Here is an 18,748-nt window from a genome sequence, read left to right as displayed (position 1 = left end):
TTGGGCAGGTGGCTGCTCTGGCAGCAGAGGTGTCGGGGGGAAGAGGGTGCTTAGAGCCACCAGGCCTTGTGGCCCCTCCTCACATCTTGGGCTCTCATTTGGGACCAGTGTGGCTGCCCAGTGGCCACGGGGAGCCAGTAGGACATCTGCTCTGCTCCCGTAGCCCTAGCGCTGAGGCTCCTGCCCCGTCTCACCCCAGGGTGAGGGGCATTCGGTGGGGGCTCTGAGGCTTGGGGTGGGCCGGCCTGTCCACGGCAGAGGTCTGGGCAGAAAAGGAAGGCCCCTGCTGGTCCCTCCCACTTCCTGACAAGTCCTCCCTGGAGCTGTGAGGTCCCTCGGGTCCCGGGCCCCGAACTTGGCAGACCACAGGGCAGCTCTCGGGATTTGGCCTCGCTGTGCTGATGACAATTCACAGCAGCCTTCCCTGTGCATCTCAGCTGCACTGCAGGCATGCCTGGGTCACACCTGGGGTCACTCCCCGCCATGCCTCTCCGTACTGCCCCCACTGGGGTAACTACCAGGTGAAGCGGGGTAAGGGCTGGGCTAAGAGGCTGGTGCCCAGCGGTGGGACTGGTGGTTGGCCCGTCTGCAAAGCCCTACTGACTCTGCCACTCTGGGCTGGCTCCTGGGCTGACCCTTCGGGTTCTCACCTGGCAGGGGCCCAGGGCTCACGGTGACCCACCGGGCCCCTCGAGGCTTGGCCAGAGCTGGGGGTGGGCAGTTGAACAGCGGTTGGAGCAGGGCAGCGAGGAGCGCAGGAGGAAAAGCAGAGTGAGGGCCAGTGCCACCCTGCCCGCTGTCCGGGCTCACACACAGGGCTGCACGTGTACTGGATGGCCCAGGGCCCTGGCTCCTGCCCCCACTCACCCCGGACGTCCAGGGCCCCTGGGGCAGGTCTCCAGCCTCTGTGGGTCCTGGCTGGCTGCGCCAGCCCCTGTGGGCCGAACAGGTGCCCTTTCTCTCTGGAGCAGGGTGGGGTCCCAGCAGGGAAGGGCTGAGGGTCTTTGCCTCTCTGTGTCCTTCTGTCCACCCTCCCACCCTCCCGTTATTCCTCCCTCACCCCTGCTTTCTGAACCTGGGAGGTGGGGAAGTGCTGCCCTCTGGGGACAACTGAGAGAGGTGAGGGCAGGGAGGGCAGGGCAGTGTTCCCTCGAAACTCCATCCCCCCTGAGGGCTTGCAGGCAGAGATGCCTGGGCCAGTCCACCCTCTCTACCCTTGCAGAGGGGTTGCCTGGTTCCTGGGGTGCCCCATGCCCCCCCCCAACTCAGGTCACAGGCTCTGCAAGCCCCTGCACGCCAAGCTCGCTCCTCTCCCAGCCTGGAAGGTCGGGAGGTGCCCGTCGGGAGGAGGCGGCACTGCCCACCTGGCGGGGATGGCGCTGATGGGCTTCCTGTAGATGGTGATGAGCTTGTCCAGGACCACGACGGCCGTGGTGAAGACGCGGTACGAGTGCAGGAACGTGTTGAGGAAGTCGATGCTCAGGAAGCGCAGGTCCGTGAGCCGTTCCAGCAGCCGCCCCACGCTGGCGTACCGGATCTGCAGCACTTTGCACGAGTTCATGGTCTTGCTGAAGCGAATGTCTACGTCATCGCAGTACAAGGAGGCGTCGGATCTGCGGAGGGAGGGACGGCCACGGGGAGGTGGGGTCTGAACCCGCGAGCCACGGCTGCCTCCTGCCCGGTCCCAGTCTCCCCGGCGTGCAGCCGCCAAGGTCAGGTGGCTGGACGGGCGGGCGGCCGACTATGGGGACGAAGACAGCCTGGGGGAACGACACTGAGCAAGAATGGGACGCTGGTTCTAGGTCCCACATACCCGACACAGAACTCCTAAAAATTCTGGACAAAATGTAATGAACTTACAAATAATGTCGCTAAGACAGGATTACAGGGAAATCTGGCCACAGATGTTCACAGCTCTGCGATTCGTCATTGCCCCAAAGCAGAGGCGACCCTGGGGTCCACCTGCTGGTGAGAGAACAGCCGGCGGGGGGAGGTCTGTCCACACGTGGAGGGTTGCGCAGCTGTGACAGGGCACCGTGCTTGGGGAAGGGCTCCAGCACGGTGGGTCTTGAGAACATGCCAAGCGAGGGAATCCAGAAACCGTCTGCGTATCATAGGACTTCATTTATACCAAATGTCCCAACAGCCAAGTCTCCAGACACAGAAAGTAGGCAGCTGACTGCCCGGGGATGAGGAACTGACTGCTAGCACGCACGGGGATTTGGGATGATGCAATCAGGCAGTGGTGATGTTCGCGCAGCATGGTGATGCACAAAGTCCACCGAACCACACACATTAAAAAACTGAGTTTTATGTTACACGAATTATGTCTCAGCAAAAACCAAGTAGGTACAAAGAAGCTCCAAGGGAAATCCTTGGGGCCAAACAGGAAGAGAATTTGGAAAACCAGCTGCTGCTTGACACGTCTCTGGGCATCAGCTGCTGGTGGACATGGAGTGTCTGGGGTTTCCACGGGGAAGGACAAGGCCTCGGGGCCTTGGGGAGGGGGTGTTGGAGCGAGGCCTCCATAGAAGGTGGAGGCCCGGGTAGTGGCCTCAGAAGGTCTACCTGGGAGAGGGAGATGGAGCCCAGGCTCTGCGTGTGGGGGGGAGGGGAAGAGGACGGAACACAGAGCACGCTTGGGTGCACTGTCTGCTCTTTCCATGGCTTCGAGGTACAGGCGCACAGGCTGTGGTCTAGGAGCCCCTGACAGGGGAGGGCCCAGGCTATGGCAACCCCAGGGCACAGCTCATCCAGGCCCTGCAACATATTCTCCGATAAATCCCCCTGGAAAATGAGCTCACAAACCACAATCAAGAGCCACACAAGGAATCACACATGAATTGCTGTGTTCTGGCCTCAAGAGCCTGATAATCCTCCTACCTTCTCTGACCAGGGATGCCTCCCACCCTCAGCACCCCCACGGCTAGAGAGCCACTCCGATGAGGCCAGCTTGCCATGTCCCTGGTTAGGACCCTCCAGCCCTGAGTGGCTCACCTTGCCAGCCTCTGCAGGGCAAGTCATGCTCCCCTGACCTCCCCTTGGCTGCCTACTGAAGAATTAGGGTCTGTCTTCAGCCAGTGCTGGTGGTTGGACCTCAGGTACTTGACTAAGGTGAGACCCTTGGAGTTTGGCAGGTATCCTGGACTGGACCTTCCAGAGCCCTGCGCCCCTGGCCACAGTGATTTCTGCACGGCATGGGAGTCCAGATGGAGCAACCTGACTCTTCTGAGACCTTCCACATTGATCTGGGGGCAGCATGTCTAGGACAGGTGACTGACCAGGTCCCAGGGATCTAAGGACCTGACCGAAGGGCTGCACTGCTACATGCCTCTCCGAGGTGGGGGAGCTTGAGGTCGGGGGCATCTCCAGGTGCAGTGGGAACCAGCAGCCCTGACAGTGGTCCCACACACAGTGCCCTGGGCGCTCTGGCCACGGGAGGGGGTGGGTGGGTGGGTGCGGTGCTCCGTCCCTCTCACAGCGTGGCTCCATCCTGACTTGAGAAGCTGTGGTTTTGCCCTTCAGGACGTCATGAATCCCTGAATCATGGTTTCTGTTTTGGCGTGGCTGCCGAGCAGCCTGGAGTTCAGTGTGGCGCTGACCCCAGCAGGGGCCACAGCAAGCGTGCTTACCCCCACCTCCCGGGGTTTCGATTTCTATCTCTTCTCTCTGTTGTTTGCCCTTCATCCCGACACACCGGCAGCGGTACTTTATTGGGCAGCTCTCACATACGGGCACTAGGCTGCCTTAAACCTCTTTTGTGTCCTGGGACACGATCTGAAGGATATAGAATAAGCAAATAAATAAACGATGTTACTGAAAAGATAAGCTTGGAAATCTTATCAAAATGAGCTTTCAGGGGGAAAAGCATGTAAAGATAGACGAATTCGGCTCATAATGGCTGTCATGGCAGCAACAGGTGCAGTGTCTGTGGTCTAGTTGGAAGAACCAGAGCTTGGGGTCAGAACACACGGTTTCAACTGACACCTGTCACCGTCATGTCCCACGTGTCTGAGACACGGTGCTAATTCTCCTGGCCTACCCTTCCTGATCCATAACATGGACACAGTAAGGTCTGCCTCATAGGCTTTCGCAGGTATTTAATAAAGTGAGCGACCACTGGGACCTAGAGCAGACTGCAGTGCTCCATTTGTGTGGGTAGTAAACGGTGTCTCCTGGGGGGTCACCTGTCCAGGGGTGCAGACGCTGCCCTTTCAGGGCCTTCTCTGGACACAGCCCTGGGGTTTGAGACATTCATTGGAAAGCAAACCACCTTTATCGAGTGCCTTCCATGAGCAGGGCAGCAGGGATTCCTTCTCAGGGTGAGAAAAGTCTGGAAAAGCCACAAAGCAGTTTGGATGGACTTTCCAGAACCCCTTCCAGGGAAACGTTGCTGCATGACTCAGACGCTTTAGATAACTTGGCTTTGTGTTTCTTCCAGGACTCAGGGAAACACACAATGATCTGAGATCACAAAGATTGACTGGGAGCCAACTACAAGACTGGCATCAGAGGAGCCAGTGGCCTGGGTGCTTTGGAGTCAGTGGTGTGATGCCCTGATGGCACCTGAGAAACTGTCCCAGCTCCAGCAACGACAGCAGCTAAGCCCACGAGGGACGAAGTAGCTGTGCACAGAGGGACCTGGCAAGGCGCCAGGAGCCTCCAGAGGAAGGAGAGATGTGGGCGCCAGAATGAAAAAAAAGCAGGAGAATGAATGAGCAGGAGACGTGTCTGCAGGCAGGGAGCACTCCAGTTGCAGTGTCCAGGCTGTCCCAGGAACACTGACACCTCCCATGCCAGACCCCTGTGTGTCCAGCCCAGGCCCGGCAGCCTAACGGGGACTGCGGACACGCTCTGGCAGCTGTTTGCTTTGAGCACCTTCTCTTTGGGCTCCTCCTGTGTCTAGACAGGCAGAGAAGGCTGGACACAGCCTGGTCCCCTGTCTCCTCTGCTCCAAGCAGGCCGTCATCGTCGGCAGTCACAGGGCCTCTGTCCCACTGTGCAAACCTGTCCTGGACTTCAGGTCCCATCTGCAACCCAGGAGAGTGTGCTCCTGCAACCCAGGAGAGGGCGTGAGCTCTGATGATTCCCACACAGCCTGGCCTACAAGAGGGTTGTAGTCCACGAGCAGCATCTGCCACGAGTTCCGGGTCCTGGGCCAGACATTTGTTGGCCCTGCAAGAAGTGGTCTTCAGTCCTGCACGACCCTGGTGCTTCCTGACTGGAGGCTCAGCCCTGCTTCTCTCTTCACACTTGTCCACTTCTGGACGAGAGGTCCAAGCACATCCCATCTCCAGGCGAGTCCTTGGGTCCTTGAGGCCACACACTGGGGCCCTCAGCTCTGTGCATGGCGCCAGACCCTTCTCTTGTCCGTGTCTACCAGCGTCCACGCTCCAGAGCACCTGGACTCCCTGCGTCAGGGAGGCAGCAGGGGACTTCGTGCCTCCTTGTACTGCAAACCCCGAATCAGGACAGTCCTGACTCTGTCTGACATGGGGACTGTGCCCGGAACTCAGAAGCTGGTGGGCACACATACAGGGGGTGACCCCTCGTCACTGGCCATCCAGCCAGGCCCTCGGTCCCCACTCGCTCCCCGTCAGAGGGGTGACTTGGGGCATAATCCACAGCCTCACAGGAGGAGGATGCTGCATGCAGCCTGAGCCGGGACCCCGCCCCCTGGGGGCAGCGGGTCCTAGGTGCGGTCACTTTGGTTTGGACACTCCCTTTACTCTGTCACTGTCAGAGTTTAAAACTCGCTATTTTTCCTTCACAGGTGATGCCTTGCTCACTTTTGTTACCTTGATGATACGTCCTCAGCAGAAAATGAGAGTGGGCACCTACCACATGCTTCCCCGTAATTCCACGTGTGATTTTAATTTGCTCGTTAAAACAAATACCCCTATGCCTCTCTGCACCCGAGAAAGACGGGGTGCCAGCTGCTGCCCTGGGGCCATGAGAATTCAGCCAGGTTCTCGCTCCTGCGTCCTGGGCTCAAGCCGGCAGGGTCTGCTCAGGATGCGCCTTGGCGCCACGGAGACAGGCCTTGTGAGGCTGGACTTCATTCAGTAAACTTCCCGGAATGGGTCGTCTGAGGCATCGCCCTCAACCACAAAAACGACGCCAGCTCTTTGTATAGAAAACAAAAACCACAAATGCAACCTCCACCTACCCCCAAATGGGAGAACAAACCCAGGAGACTGGATGAGAGCATCACCCTCTCCCACTTACAGGTGAGAGTGGGAGCTGGGGACCAGGTCTTCCTTTCAAACCTGCCAGCCCCGGCCGGACCCAACACATTCACAGGGCAGAACGATACCTCGCCATCGCATCCAGAAGCTTCAGAGAGCTTGTGTGCATGACCCTGTCTAGGCCTCTCCGGACCTGTCCTCACCGAGGCGCCAGGTGGGCACCTTCACATACCCGCTGAACGATGCACCTGCTGCTCCCTGGGGCACCGCCTTGAAGCATCAGAGCAGCAGGTCACTCAGGTGTCTTTGGCTACATGGCCTGGTGAGATGTGGGTCCCGGCACAGCTCATGTGGCATCAGCAGGTTCCGAGGTCAGAGGTTCGGACAGAGGCCAGAGAGCCAGCCGGCTGCCCCTGCCCCTGCCTGGGTGCAGGGTTGGGGCAGGAAGGACGGTGGAGGGCGGTGGAGAGCAGGAAGGAGGGTGGGAGGATGGGGAGCAGGAAGGCAGAGCAGCCTGGAGCTCCGGCCGCATGCTCAGTGGACCGGTCCCCGCAGTCGTTCAGACACGGTGGACCTAGAGCCTGTGTATTTGAAGTGTTCTCATTTTGTAATCAGGAAAAACAAATAGTTATGAAAATAAATGCATAAAGCTTCACTCCTGTTATCGTTTAAACAGCTGACCACAAAAATCCACATTTTAAAACAATAAACACTAAGCCGGAGCCCTCATTCAAATAGAAGTTAATTTAAACCAGTGGACAGACACCCCCAAGCCCCGGAGACGTGGCCCGGTGCCTTGGAAGCCCTTGCTGTCGCTGTGGCCGTGGGGCCGTGTCTGGACGGCGGCCAAGCCTGTGGGCATCAGCGCACTTACTTGATCATCTGTGGCACAGTGACCTTGGAGTTCTCCTCAAAGGCGTTCATCATGAGCCCATTGCACCGGATGTTATCCACACACTGGAAGCAGAGGGGGGCCCCGGGTCAGAGCCCTGGCTGCCATCCTGCCACCCCGGGGCTGCAGTAGCCATTCGAGGGAGTGGCTTGCAGCCCACCTGATGAGGGATCCTCATGCTGGCAAGGGCAGGGTGGCTGCAGCTTCCTTCACATGGACTGAAGCCACCTCCTGCCTCAGTGACCTTTTGGGGACTCACCTGACCTCCCTGAGCCTCACGTCCCTAACTCGGAAGCGGGAATAACAGGCCCTACTTGGCTGGGTCACTGGCAAAGAGAGGCGCTGACCTGGCCACCCTGTTGTTGACCTCTGGGGTCTGGGTGAAGGGCAAGGTCAGGTCGTCCGGGGTCACAGGGTGGTTTTCCTAGAGGCTGACCTAGCAGGGCCCCCATGCCCCCGCGCACATTCCCACACACTAGAGCCTCCATTCAGCCCACGGCTACGTGATAAGGCCGCAAACCCCACCCGGGAGGACATGCCTGTGTTTATTCAGCCTCTGAAAGCTCAAACTCCACATTCCACTTCGAATAAGAAGGACCCACCCAAACGAAAGGATACGTCCTATGGTGGGGGGCTCTCCTTTCCCCTAGCCCCCTCACCCCGCCCCCACCCCAAGCCTTTATATCTTTGCCGCAGGAGGGCTGCTTCTGGGCATGAGGGCAGGGGCGCACCTGAGTCTCCTGGTTTTGAGGATGCACATGCTGGGGCAGCGCATCATCACCAGAATGTGGCCAGGGAGACCCAGTCGTCTGCTGGGGACCAGTGTCCCATCAAGCCTAGGCCCCTGGTTCTTCGGGGTGGGGGTGGAGGTCTGTCAGAGGAATGTTCTGGTTCCTTGTGTTCCCAGCCCGGCATCTCCAACCCACAGCCCTGGGGCTATCTCCAGCTCTGGTCCTACCAGCAGCCGCGGATGCAGGGTGCCTGGCTCTGGCCTGGGCTCCCCCGAGGCATCAGAGGGCCCCGGGGAAGGTCGGGTGCGGGGCGGTGGGGGGGGGGGGTCCTGGACGCCCATGGGCATCAGCACTGTCTCCTAGTTTCTGCTCTTCCGGCTTTCTCTGGGGCACGCAGAGAGCTCTGAGGACATATGTCAGAATGAGCAGACGCCTGCTACATGGGACCCCGACCTGCCCCCAGCATTTCGAGATGGGCACTAGGCTGGGGGGAGTGGGCACTTGGGGCAGCCCAGGAATGGGGCATCAAAATCTGGGGGGGGGGCACCGTTAGAGAGAGCGGAGCCCCGAGTGGAGGGAAGGCCCAGCTTCATGGTCGGCTGCTCCCAGCACACTCAGCCACGCTGCAGAGGGCAGGCCTCAGAGGAGCTCCTCTGCTGTGGGGACAGCAGGGTCGTGCTTACCTGGGGAAGGCCTGTCCTGAAGCCTGGGGCCACAGACAGGCTGTTCCAGACTCACATCTCTGCCCTGGTCCTGGGTGCCCTCTGCCCTCTGGGTCTGCTCAGGGGTCCCTGGGAAACCTGCCCTTTCTGGTGAGCTGCTCCCAGTGGGGTGCACGACCTCAGAGCTTGTGCAGGTGAAGTTGCAAGTAACCCTCCTCTCTGTGTAGCTGACACTAGGCCTTGTGGGGCCCCTCGTCTCTCTCCAGCTCTGATGTCCAGCACCCTGGAGTTGTGGCGCTCAGACTTTTCTGTGCATGCCAATGGCCTGGGGCAGGTGCTAAAAGACAGATTCCAGGTGCCAGAGATTGGCATCTGGGAAGTCTGCGGGGGCTCAGGGGAGCTCAAGAATCTGGAGTTTAAAAAATCACCATAGGGCATGACCCAGGTGCCAGGGATTCCCTGCCCATGCTCTGCCAACAGGAAGGGACCTGGGCCTCAGCCGTGGCCGTCGCTGGACCCAGAGGACGCTTGCGTCTTTTCCATTAGAGCCTTTTCTGTTAGAGCTGCCCCCGCGTCCCAAATCAGCTCAGGCACGAAGGGACCATGGGCTTCCAGGAGCAGGCGCCCTGCTCACCTGGCTGATGTCACTGGTCCACGCTGCCTTCTCCTGTCTGGACGAGGCCACGAGGATGACCGTGAAAGGCGGGGAGTCTTTGGGCTCCACCCCGATCTTAAAATCCAAGTGGTCTATGTCTTGGCTGGATCCTTTGGCTTCCAGTCGCAAAACACGGAGTTAGCAGAATAAGCGGGGACATTTTAACGATGACCTTCCTGTCCTACCCGCTGGCGAGGGCCCTGCGGCTGCTGGGTACCAGGCCACGTGCTGCCTATAGAACATTCTCTCCCCCTATGGCGAGGGACCCCACTCCAGAGATGGGCAGACTTGGGGCTGACGGCACGTGGGGCCATCCAGCGGCAGAGCCAGGGTTACCCGGCGGGCAGCGGAAGTCCCCACGGAGGACGTCCTGGGGTCAGGGCAGCAGTGGCGAAGCCAGGACTGGAACTGGCCTCACTGCCAGGCCTTCCCGCCACCCCCAGGTGATACTGGGGCCAGAAGGGGAACTTCGGATCTTCAATTTTTATGAGCAGGACTGGACATTTAGCTCAATTTAGAGCTCCCCAGAGCCAAAGTGTGTTCTGGGCATTTTTATTCTTGTTCTCAACCGAAAAACTTGCTTGGACTCTGGGAGGCTGTTTATTTGGACAGACCAAGATCACAATTTATGGATGCTGTTTGGGATGCCCATGTTACCCAGGGTACAGAGAGCGGGGCCGAATGAGGAAGGGCCCTGCTCTGTTGTCACGGGCCATGTGACCTTGGGCGGCTGCCTTTCCTGCCCCCACTGCCGACGTCCTCCATGAGTAGGCGGGATGTCTCTGGGGCCCCCTCGCCTTCCAGCTCTGACACTTGAGGGTTTTAGGGTTCCCTGCTGGGCCCGGGACCACCTGTTCTGTGTGGTGGCTCAGGGACGGGACAGTGCCAACCTCTGTGAGGAGCGGGGTGCCTGGTGAAGCGGGTTGAGTGCGGAGCATGGGGGCCAGCCCTCTACTGCCTATGGCCCTAGAGCACTCCCGGTGGCCCTAGAGCACTCCCGGTGGCCCTAGAGCACTCCCGGTGGATCACTTCACATGTTTATCCTGCCCTTGGGGGCTCCCTGGGGAGGTGTGTGTGGACAGGGCCCCATGTCCCCCATGGGCCCCCAGATGGAGCCCTAGCCCCGCTCTGAGGCACCCATCTGGGGAGTCCTGTTGGGGTCCTCCCCAGGGGAGGGCTGAAGGGACATAAGGCCCAGCCTCAGCCCAATCAAGCAATAGTGGTGACCCCACCACTAACCTAAGACAACGACCCCATCCCCTGCCCAGTGGCACCCAGGGAGGGGGGTCCCATGCAGCATCCACTCCAGCTCAACATCCTGCCTCCCCACTGAGGCCCCTCAGGCTGCCCCTCAGGCTGGGGCAGCCCCCCTGCTCCCATCAGCTGGGGTCACCTGTGTCCCCACACCTCCTGCTGAGGACAGAGGGGTGGCTCTGTGCTCTTCCCTGACCCAGGGGAGCCACCACGCAGGGCACCCATGGCCACGTGAATGAGGGGCGCTTGCTGAGGTGCTGTGACCCCAAACCTAATAGCACCAACGCGTCCAGGGCCCTGAGGAGCATGGATGGAGGTGGGACAGGGAGGAGGCTCCCACCTGCCAGCTGGGCCCTCTGGGTCCAGGACAGGAACTGCTCGCTGTGGCTCAGCACCCTCCCATCCCCACAGGCTGGGCCGGGATGAGTGAGGGCGCACAGGGATCTGTGGCGTGCAGGGGTGCGTGTGGCCGGCACACTTACCGTCTTCCTCTGTGCTCTCCGGCTCCTCCAGCAAGGTGCAGTCGATGAGGGAGATGACCCCGTTCTGAAAGACAGCAGGGGCCGCCTCGGGTCACTGGGGGGCTGTGTGGGGAAGAGCCCGGCGCATCTGGGTGGGATGCAGGCTTGCAAGTGCGAGAGCGCGTGTGCATGTGTGTGCGTGTTCCATGAGGGTGTTCTGGTCATCCTCACGTAAGAGGCCCCGTGGAGGGGATCAGGTGGGACTGTCTCACACAGGCATTTCCCGAATGAGGGTTGGGGGCCCCTAAGCCTGCAAAGTCTGAGCCCCGAGTCTGGGGTGAACCTTTCTGTTACCAGTAGGGACACAGGCCAGTTGACTGGTCACATCGTAGGTCCTGTTCTGATTTTATAGGTAAGGAGATGAGACCTGCATGAGGGATCTTGCCCGAGGTCCCCAAGCCACTTGGGGTTGGGGTCGGGGAGAGCCTTGAGGTCACCTTGCTGAGGTCACCTCCTGGCTGCTGGTTATTCGGGACACTGGGAATGTGCCTCCCATCTGTGAGTATGAGAGGCCCTGATGCTGTGGTCAGGGACCGTAGCCACAACCCTGGTGGGTGGAAGATGTGGAAACCCTCTTTCCAAAGGTGGGTGGGGTCCATGATCCGCCCTCTTGAGCATGTGCTGCAGCTCCTGCGGGCTCTCTGGGGGTCCCTCAGACCATGTGTTCGGGGAAGCCGACCATCACGTGGGGAAGCCACCCCGGGAAGGCTGATGCAGCCCCTGGGCCTGGAGGCAACCCCGTGAGGCCCTGACCAGACTGCCTCGCTCAGAACGTGTGAGGCTGTGAGTGCTGCGAGCCAGTCTGTCTGTGGGTAACTCGTCACACGGCACTGCTCTGCAGCATGGTAACTGAGGACAACAGAGACCCAGCTGCAGTGTTTGCTGGGCAGGCTGCCCCCCCGGGGGGGGGGGTGTCAGGAGGCCTGGAGAGGGCAGCCGGGCACCTCGAATCCTGGGTTCTGCTTCTTGCCTTGCTCCTCAGTGGCCTTGGGTGAGCCCCGGGCTTGACAATCTGCAAAGCCCTGCACAGCTCTGAGTCTCTTCCTTCCAGAAGATCTTACGGTAGTTTTAAATCTCTTGGATGTGCAGTGTGACCCTTTCAGGGGGACTCAGGGTGCTGGGAAGCAGTCTGACTTGCAGCCTGTGGTTTCGGGGCACAGACCACGGCACCAGACGGCTGGCCTGGGTTCCAATCCCCGCTTCGCCAAGGCTGGCCTCTAGACGTCTGCAAGATGGGGCGGTACCGGCACCTGCTTCAGCGGGCCGTCGAGGAGGCAGGAGGTGGGCACACATGCACAGGGACAGTGCCTGGCCTGCAGCAATCATTGTGCAAGCACGAAAGAATCAAGAGCGATGCCGACCTGCACCTGCTGAGCTCGTTCTGCGTCCCGGGCACAGGGCACGCACTTTGTACTTGCTCCCTGAATCCTCACAGCAACCCCTTGGAGCAGGTGTTTTCACTCCTGTGGTGCAGGTGGGTAAACCGAGGCTGGGCGGGCGCCTGCTAGTTCTTTACACTAAGGGACTGTAGAAGCTCAAACAACCCCACCCCAGATGAAATAAGATAAAACAAACATAAAAACAGGTGCTTTCAGACTCAGTCTGCAGCTCTACCTGCCCCACTGACCGAGGGACGTCCCTCCCGCCCAGACAGACAGCCTCACAGCAGAAACCTGGAGCTGGCAAGTGAGGAAGCTCTCCCTGATGCGTCGTAACTCGGTCGATACTGGAGTATTCACTGTAAGGAAGTTTCCGCTGGGGCAGCCCACCGGCTAATTCGTCACAGGTTCACACGAGCGGTATGTTCCCTGAAGCCAGCACGTGGTTTCTTAGCAGCTCGCGGGAGGTTTGGGGCCGGGCATCCAGGGCCCGGAAGATGCTCTGGCCTCTTCTGGCCCCTTCTTGGCAGCAGCGTGTCCAGACGCCAGGTCTGCCGGCAAGCCTCCAGGGGAGGCTGAGCTCACAGGCGCATGGGCTTCACCTCGACGGAGCGGGTACCTGCTGCCAGCTGCCGTGTCCACAGAGCCCCTGGTGAGGATGGTACCCCCTGTACTGCAGACGAGGTCCGGAGGTCAGAGCCTGAGCTCGGAGCAGAGCTGGGGAGTAGTAGAGTCTGCCCAGGGTGCAGCCTTACCGCTCGTGGTGCTAGAGCATGAGGACGGGACGGCGGTCCTCCAGGGGAGGAAGAAGTGGACCGCATGAGCCAAGGCCCTGCGGTCTGCGAAGGAGCAGGTGCCGATTCCCCCTCACTTTTTTCCTTTTTGACCATTTACTTGTCAGGGGGGAAGTTGGAGTGCAGCTCCCTCTCCTCCCCAATGATGGAGTTGAGTTTTCTGCATTTGGGGAAATCACAGAGCTCAGCACATCCAGATAGGCCTGGGCAAACCACCTTTGTGATCACGGTCAGCGTTTCCCTTCTCTTTTAGGAGGGACAAGCTGGCCGAGCGTATGGGGTCTCCTGTAGGGCTCCGAGGTCTTGAGGTTGCCCTGTGTGCCAGCACCTCCCTGGCCTGCAAGTGGGGCCTGGCCGTGCCCATGCTCTTGTGCTGGTGCTGCGGTGCCTGAGGAGGCCCTGGGAGGGAGGGGCATCTGAGCGTCTCCAGGGACAGGCTCTGGTGCTGCTCTGGCTGCAGCCAGCCCCTCGCACACAGGAGCACCTCTCAGGCTCCTTGCTAGGGCGCCAGCTGTTGGGGCTCCTGACGCTCACCCCCCATTCCCCTGATCCCTCCAGCAGAAAACCCGGCCTTGGCCCCTCATCCAACTCACCAGCAGCACCCCTGCACAGGCGTGCACTCACGTGTCTCTGACTCCCTTGCCCCTGGTCTGGGCCCCAAGTCAGGATGGTACCTGCTGGGAGTCCCCTGTGAGCTCAACCCTGCAGCCTCCCTGCAGCCCCCGCGGCCTCCCCGCCCCCGCCCCCGCAAACCTCCCACAGCCCTGCACCCTACCTTGGTCAGGTGGAGTTTCCCACCAGAGCCTCTGGTGCAGATAATCAGGTGCTTGGAGAACAGGAAGCACTGCCGCTCACCCTCTTTCTTTAGGGACAGAGACCCCAGGCGTCCCCTGGTGATCTTGCCCTTCTCAGACATGGGCACCTGGATGAGCGAGCCTGTGGGTGGGGGACAGACCCTGAGCCCCTCTCCGGGAGCGATGCTCACCCCTGGCCAGCTCTGTGGCTGACGGGGTCCCCACGAGGGGATTGGGTTGTGCCGGTTCCTGGCAGCAGGTATGCACCCTGAATGACGCTCCCTCCACCCCAGGTCGGCAGGTGGTGGAGGCAGGAGGAGCAGGGCTCCCTCAGGGCTCCCCAGTCCGCCCCCCCCCCCCCCCGCCAGGGCCCTGGCAAGCAGAGGAGCCCTCCAGGTCTGGGCTTGTGTGGTGGGAATGCAGACGGGTCAGCACCATGCACTGCCCTGGGGCCCGGGCTGCTGCAGCCGAGAGGTGTGGCACCCTGGCTGCAGAGCCCAGACACAGCCCCATCCCGGACGCCGTGTGCTGGGGACAGGCAGTGTCTCAGGAAGAACAGGTGCCGTGGATGAAGCCACCTGCTGCCCCCGCTTTGGCGCCCACCCCCGACACGCACACACCACACACCTCCTTTCCCACCGACTCAGGCACCTGTGCCCTCTTGCGCCGGCCCCCCCTCGGCCGTCCCAGCTCCCACTCATTACCCCGGCTCCTGCATGCCGCTCCTTGGCGGGAAAGAAAGCCCTTCCTTCCCACCCGGTGAACTCGTACTTGTCCTTCCCTCCCAGGAAGCCCTCCCTGACTCCCTGCCCCACTCTGGGCCGCCGCTCTGCCTCTTGCCCACATTTATCGCTGCCTGGAACCCTGCCCCACGACCATCCGCTCACGAACCCCTGCCCCGCGTCTGTCCGCTCATGACCCCCTGTACCCCATGTCCATCTGCTCACTCCCCTGCCCCCTGCACAGCAGCCTCTGCAGTGTGGGGTGGGTCTACCCTCTGGGTGTCCCTGGTGCCCAGCATGGGCGCGGCCTGAACGAGGCGGGCACCAGTGTTGCCAGTGGGACTACCAAGTGAAAAAGGGCTTTCTGGACCCCTGGCTGGTTCCAGGTCGAGCAGGGCCCACGGGAGGGGAGGACACACTTTGCTTGGGCAACGGAGCAGATTCCTGTTCTGTGGGGATGCTGCGTGTGCCAGAAGGGGTAGTTCTTTGGGTAATTCCATCCTGGGCCCCATGCGGCTCCGGTAAGCAGGGCGAGCCTGGGGAAAGGCATGGGTGCCACACGGGGGCTCAGAGCAAAACTCCAGGTGAGGCCACGTGCAGAGCCAGCTTCCCAGGCTGGAGGACGTGCTGCAAGCTTTCCTTCTGGTCAGAGTCCCGGGGCTGGACAGGAGGACCTCTGGGGCGTGCATGCAAAGCTGTTTCCCGCAGGTTGTGGGCTCTGGATGGGGCCACTGTCAGGTGCACAGAAGATCCAGCATCCCGTGGGGACAGCCAGCTCCTCCTCGACCCTTGTGGGGCTGTGCCTCCCAGATGGGGCTTGGAGGCATGTGGGGGCTGGGAGCCACTCTGAATGCGGCTGTCCCCAAGAGGCCAAGGATGATGAGCAGAGGACAGAAGGACCAGAGTCACACTGCCACCCCCACCCTGGGGCTAGAGATGCTTGTGATTTGGGGCTTGGTCCTCGGCTCCCTACCCTCGCCCCAGAAAGCACACGTCAGCATTTCTTAGGATGTACGACAGACACGCTGGGCCATTGGGGAAGAAGGAAGATGTGGAGACCAACGTGCCTGCACCTGTGTGTGTGGACGCGACACCCACAGCCCTCCAGCAGCCCTGGGTCACTCTGCAGACGCACCACCCGGCGATGTCCCAGGGCTGCCTGCCCCTGCTGCGGAGCCTCCCGGGACCAGGCAGGCAGGGCATACCTTGTCTCACAAAAGTCTGGCTGGTGTCCAGCAGGATCTCGCAGCCTTCAATGATCATGCGCTCGATGGCGAGGTTTTTCCGGATGTTCTCTGTCTCACTCACTTCGTCATGCATTATCCTGCAAGGACGGGAAATAAGTCAGGGGCAGGAGGAGGGAATGTCAGGCCTCTGGCCAGACCCAGAAGGAAAGCTAGGCTCCTAGGATTCTTGGAGCCTGCAGTCAAGCATTTATGGAGTACCCACTGTGTGCTGGACACTTTGTAGACTTGATCTCATTTTCCTCTTCGGGAAATCCAAGGAGGCAGGTGTTCTTATTTCAGGGAGAAGGAAATGGAGATTAACAGGAAACAGGTCTGTCTAAAAAGTCTGAGTCACGTGCAATAGAATGGCAATGGGAGGAACAAGGGAGCTCAGCAAACATCCTTTGTTCATTACTCTGTCCCTTACTGCACTACTGGCCTTATATCCATCCATACAACAAAACAAGTTCATCCCTGCCTCAGGGCCTTTGCACATGCTGTTTCTTCTCTGTGAATGCTCTTTATTATGGTTTTTTCCTTAACGCTGTTTGGGTTCTGGAATGACTGAGTTTTGGAGTGCTGGCCATCCAGCTGGCTCAGGGCAAGGCTGACTTGGGTTTATGTCCACAGGCGACAGCATGGGTGAGAGGGAAGCAGGACACCAAGCCACTAACCAGACTACAGAGCACTGTCCTGTTCTGACTGCCGCCACACCCCTCATCGCCAGCAGGTGGCGCTATCTACCCGCTCTCAAATAACCGCGTGGTGGGGAAAGAGGCTCCTAGGTTTCTGCGGATGGGGAGGTGATGAGTACTGTGGGAGGGAGTCTGGAAGAAGCGCCCGCTGCTCCATGGCCAAGGGTGCCAGGAGGGCTGGCGGTCCTCGCGGGGACGTCACCTGGTTCAAACTCCGACGATGTGCGCTGGTGCAATCAGCACAAGGCTGAGCGCTATGGGACACCTCCAGTTCCCCCCACCTATGGGGTTTTGGGGTGAGGACGGGAGATAACGGATTTCACGTGCGGGCCTGATGTCTGGCACACGGCGGGTGACAGGGTGAAGGGCAGTGATCAGGGTGTTGTGACTGTATTTTTATCTGTTGTTTCTTCTATTGGACAGGGACTTGGGGATGGGGCCCGGGCGCCCCCAGGGACGCTGTCCTGGGATCCCAAGGCGCAGCCCATCTCCAGGGGGGACATGAGACCCCAAGCCGCCTGCTGGCCTGTGCTAGCTCCTTGGGGAGGGAGCATTTTTGGAAGCAGCATTTTCAAAGCACCCCCTTTGAAAACAAGGGGGTGACTCCAAGGCAGTGAACCCAGTTTGCCACGAGATATGGGCCAGCAGCCCCGGGCTGGGGTCGCTGTCAGCTGGTGCACCCAATTTTCAGGGTCCCGCAGGTTGGGGTCGGGGTCAGAAGGGCAGTGGGGCAGGCCCAGAGGTGGGGTTTGCGAGCACAGTGAGGGCAGGGGTGGGGGGGGGGGCGTCTCCTTGGGCCCTGGGCAGGGAGCTAGGAGGGGCCAGTATCAAGGACTCAGGAGAGCTGTCTCCTGTGTGGCTGGGGCCCTGGGGAATGGGACTCGGGGTCTCAGGCCTGACACCTGGTCCCAGGTGTGCCCCCTGCAGCCCTGTGTACCCCAGGACAGGGTGCTCCATGGGGGCCCTGAGGCCTCTCATGGGGGACGAGTGTGCAGACTGTGGCTTTGGGATTCAAAGGGACATGGGGTGCCCACAGAGGTTGTGTGATCTGAAATCACGCCCCCCTCACACCCCCTCCCTGTCTGGGTGCAGCTGGCCCTCCCCCTGCCCTGACCTGCTGCCCCTTAACGGCCTGGGGTGGCCTCTTCGGGTGTGAGTGGCCCCAGGGCCCGGGCAGGGCTGTGGGTGGTGGGGCTCCCTGGCCTGCGGGCTGACCCTCCTTCCCGATTCCGCAGCCTGTCTCTGGGCACAGGGCGCCCCCTCACATCTGACCCCCACACTGTGGAGCCCCCGAGGGCCTCGCTCCCCTGACCTCCAGACACTGCTCCTGTCCCGCCATCTCTGCCACAGCGTCTGTCTCCCCAGCACACAACAGGAAGGACTCCCCTCCAAACCGCCCCTCTGGCAGCTTCCTGCCCCTCCTGGCGGCTCAGCGAGGGCCCTCCATCTAGCCCGCTGGGGACTCCTGCTAATTCCCCCTTCAACACGCCGCTGGAGTCTGAGCCTCCCCCTCACCCCCACGGCCACCGTCCTCCACCGGCCACCATCATCTCCTGCCAGGGGTGTCGCCAAGGCACCCAGGTGTCTGGCCTGAGACCTGACCCCTGTCCCTGGGCCCCGTACCCCGGGCCCTCGGCAGCCCCGCTGGCAGGGGGAGGGCTCCCTGGGCTTCGGAGACTGGAGGCCACAGCCTGTGTCCCCAGCGATGGCACGGCCACTGATCAGAGTCTTGCACACGTGTGTGAGGCCACGGGGCTGACAGGTTCACACCCGAAGACAGACAAAATGGGCCTGTGAGTGTCGTCCTCTGCACCCGTGCCCGGGACATGCCACCCGTGCCACCCTGCCCGGAGCCACCCTGCCCGGAGCCACACAGGTCTGCCCCGGGGGCTCCGTCTGTTTCCTGCTGCTGGCGGCTGAGCCCCTGCCTCCGAACCCTCACGCAAGCGCCTGCTTCTAAGCTGGGGCTGAAGCTCCCACTGCGCTTCCTCACTGGGCCCCGGGGCGGGGGAGGCTCCTCGCTTGGCCTGGGGGGGTCCCTTCTCAGCCCCGGGGCGGGGGTGGGGATCCCTCCTCACTCGGCCCCCCAGGGGTGGCGCCCGGAAGCCAGGCTCACCTGGACAGCTCCTCCAGTTTGGACTTGGCATAGTCCAGGCTGTTGCGCTCCACGTGCTCGTGAGGGGTGTGCGCCAGGAGCTCATGCAGCGTCAGGATGTACCTGGGGATCTGTGGGGG

General features: G+C 61.0%; 1 protein-coding gene across 2 annotated transcripts in view; it reads right to left on the bottom strand.

The window, feature by feature from the left end:
* RASGRF1 (Ras protein specific guanine nucleotide releasing factor 1) overlaps window positions 1–18,748 on the bottom strand; it is a 93,398-nt gene that overhangs the window by 30,466 nt on the left and 44,184 nt on the right. The window contains exons 8-15 of one of the 2 annotated variants that reach the window (XM_077874582.1): window positions 18,630–18,739; window positions 15,798–15,916; window positions 13,852–14,012; window positions 10,865–10,928; window positions 9,108–9,244; window positions 7,063–7,145; window positions 1,365–1,613; window positions 651–707 (exon numbers count right to left, since the gene is read on the bottom strand). In XM_077874582.1, coding sequence (XP_077730708.1) covers window positions 651–707; window positions 1,365–1,613; window positions 7,063–7,145; window positions 9,108–9,244; window positions 10,865–10,928; window positions 13,852–14,012; window positions 15,798–15,916; window positions 18,630–18,739 — 980 coding nt within the window. The remainder of the gene's footprint in view (window positions 1–650; window positions 708–1,364; window positions 1,614–7,062; window positions 7,146–9,107; window positions 9,245–10,864; window positions 10,929–13,851; window positions 14,013–15,797; window positions 15,917–18,629; window positions 18,740–18,748) is intronic. The other variant, XM_077874592.1, reaches the window with a different exon arrangement.

The sequence above is a fragment of the Canis aureus genome, chromosome 2 (assembly GCF_053574225.1).
Source record: "Canis aureus isolate CA01 chromosome 2, VMU_Caureus_v.1.0, whole genome shotgun sequence".
In the NCBI taxonomy this organism is placed as follows: domain Eukaryota; kingdom Metazoa; phylum Chordata; class Mammalia; order Carnivora; family Canidae; genus Canis; species Canis aureus.
The sequence above is the reverse complement of the archived record's forward strand: the minus strand, read 5'-3'. Positions and strand labels throughout refer to the sequence as shown.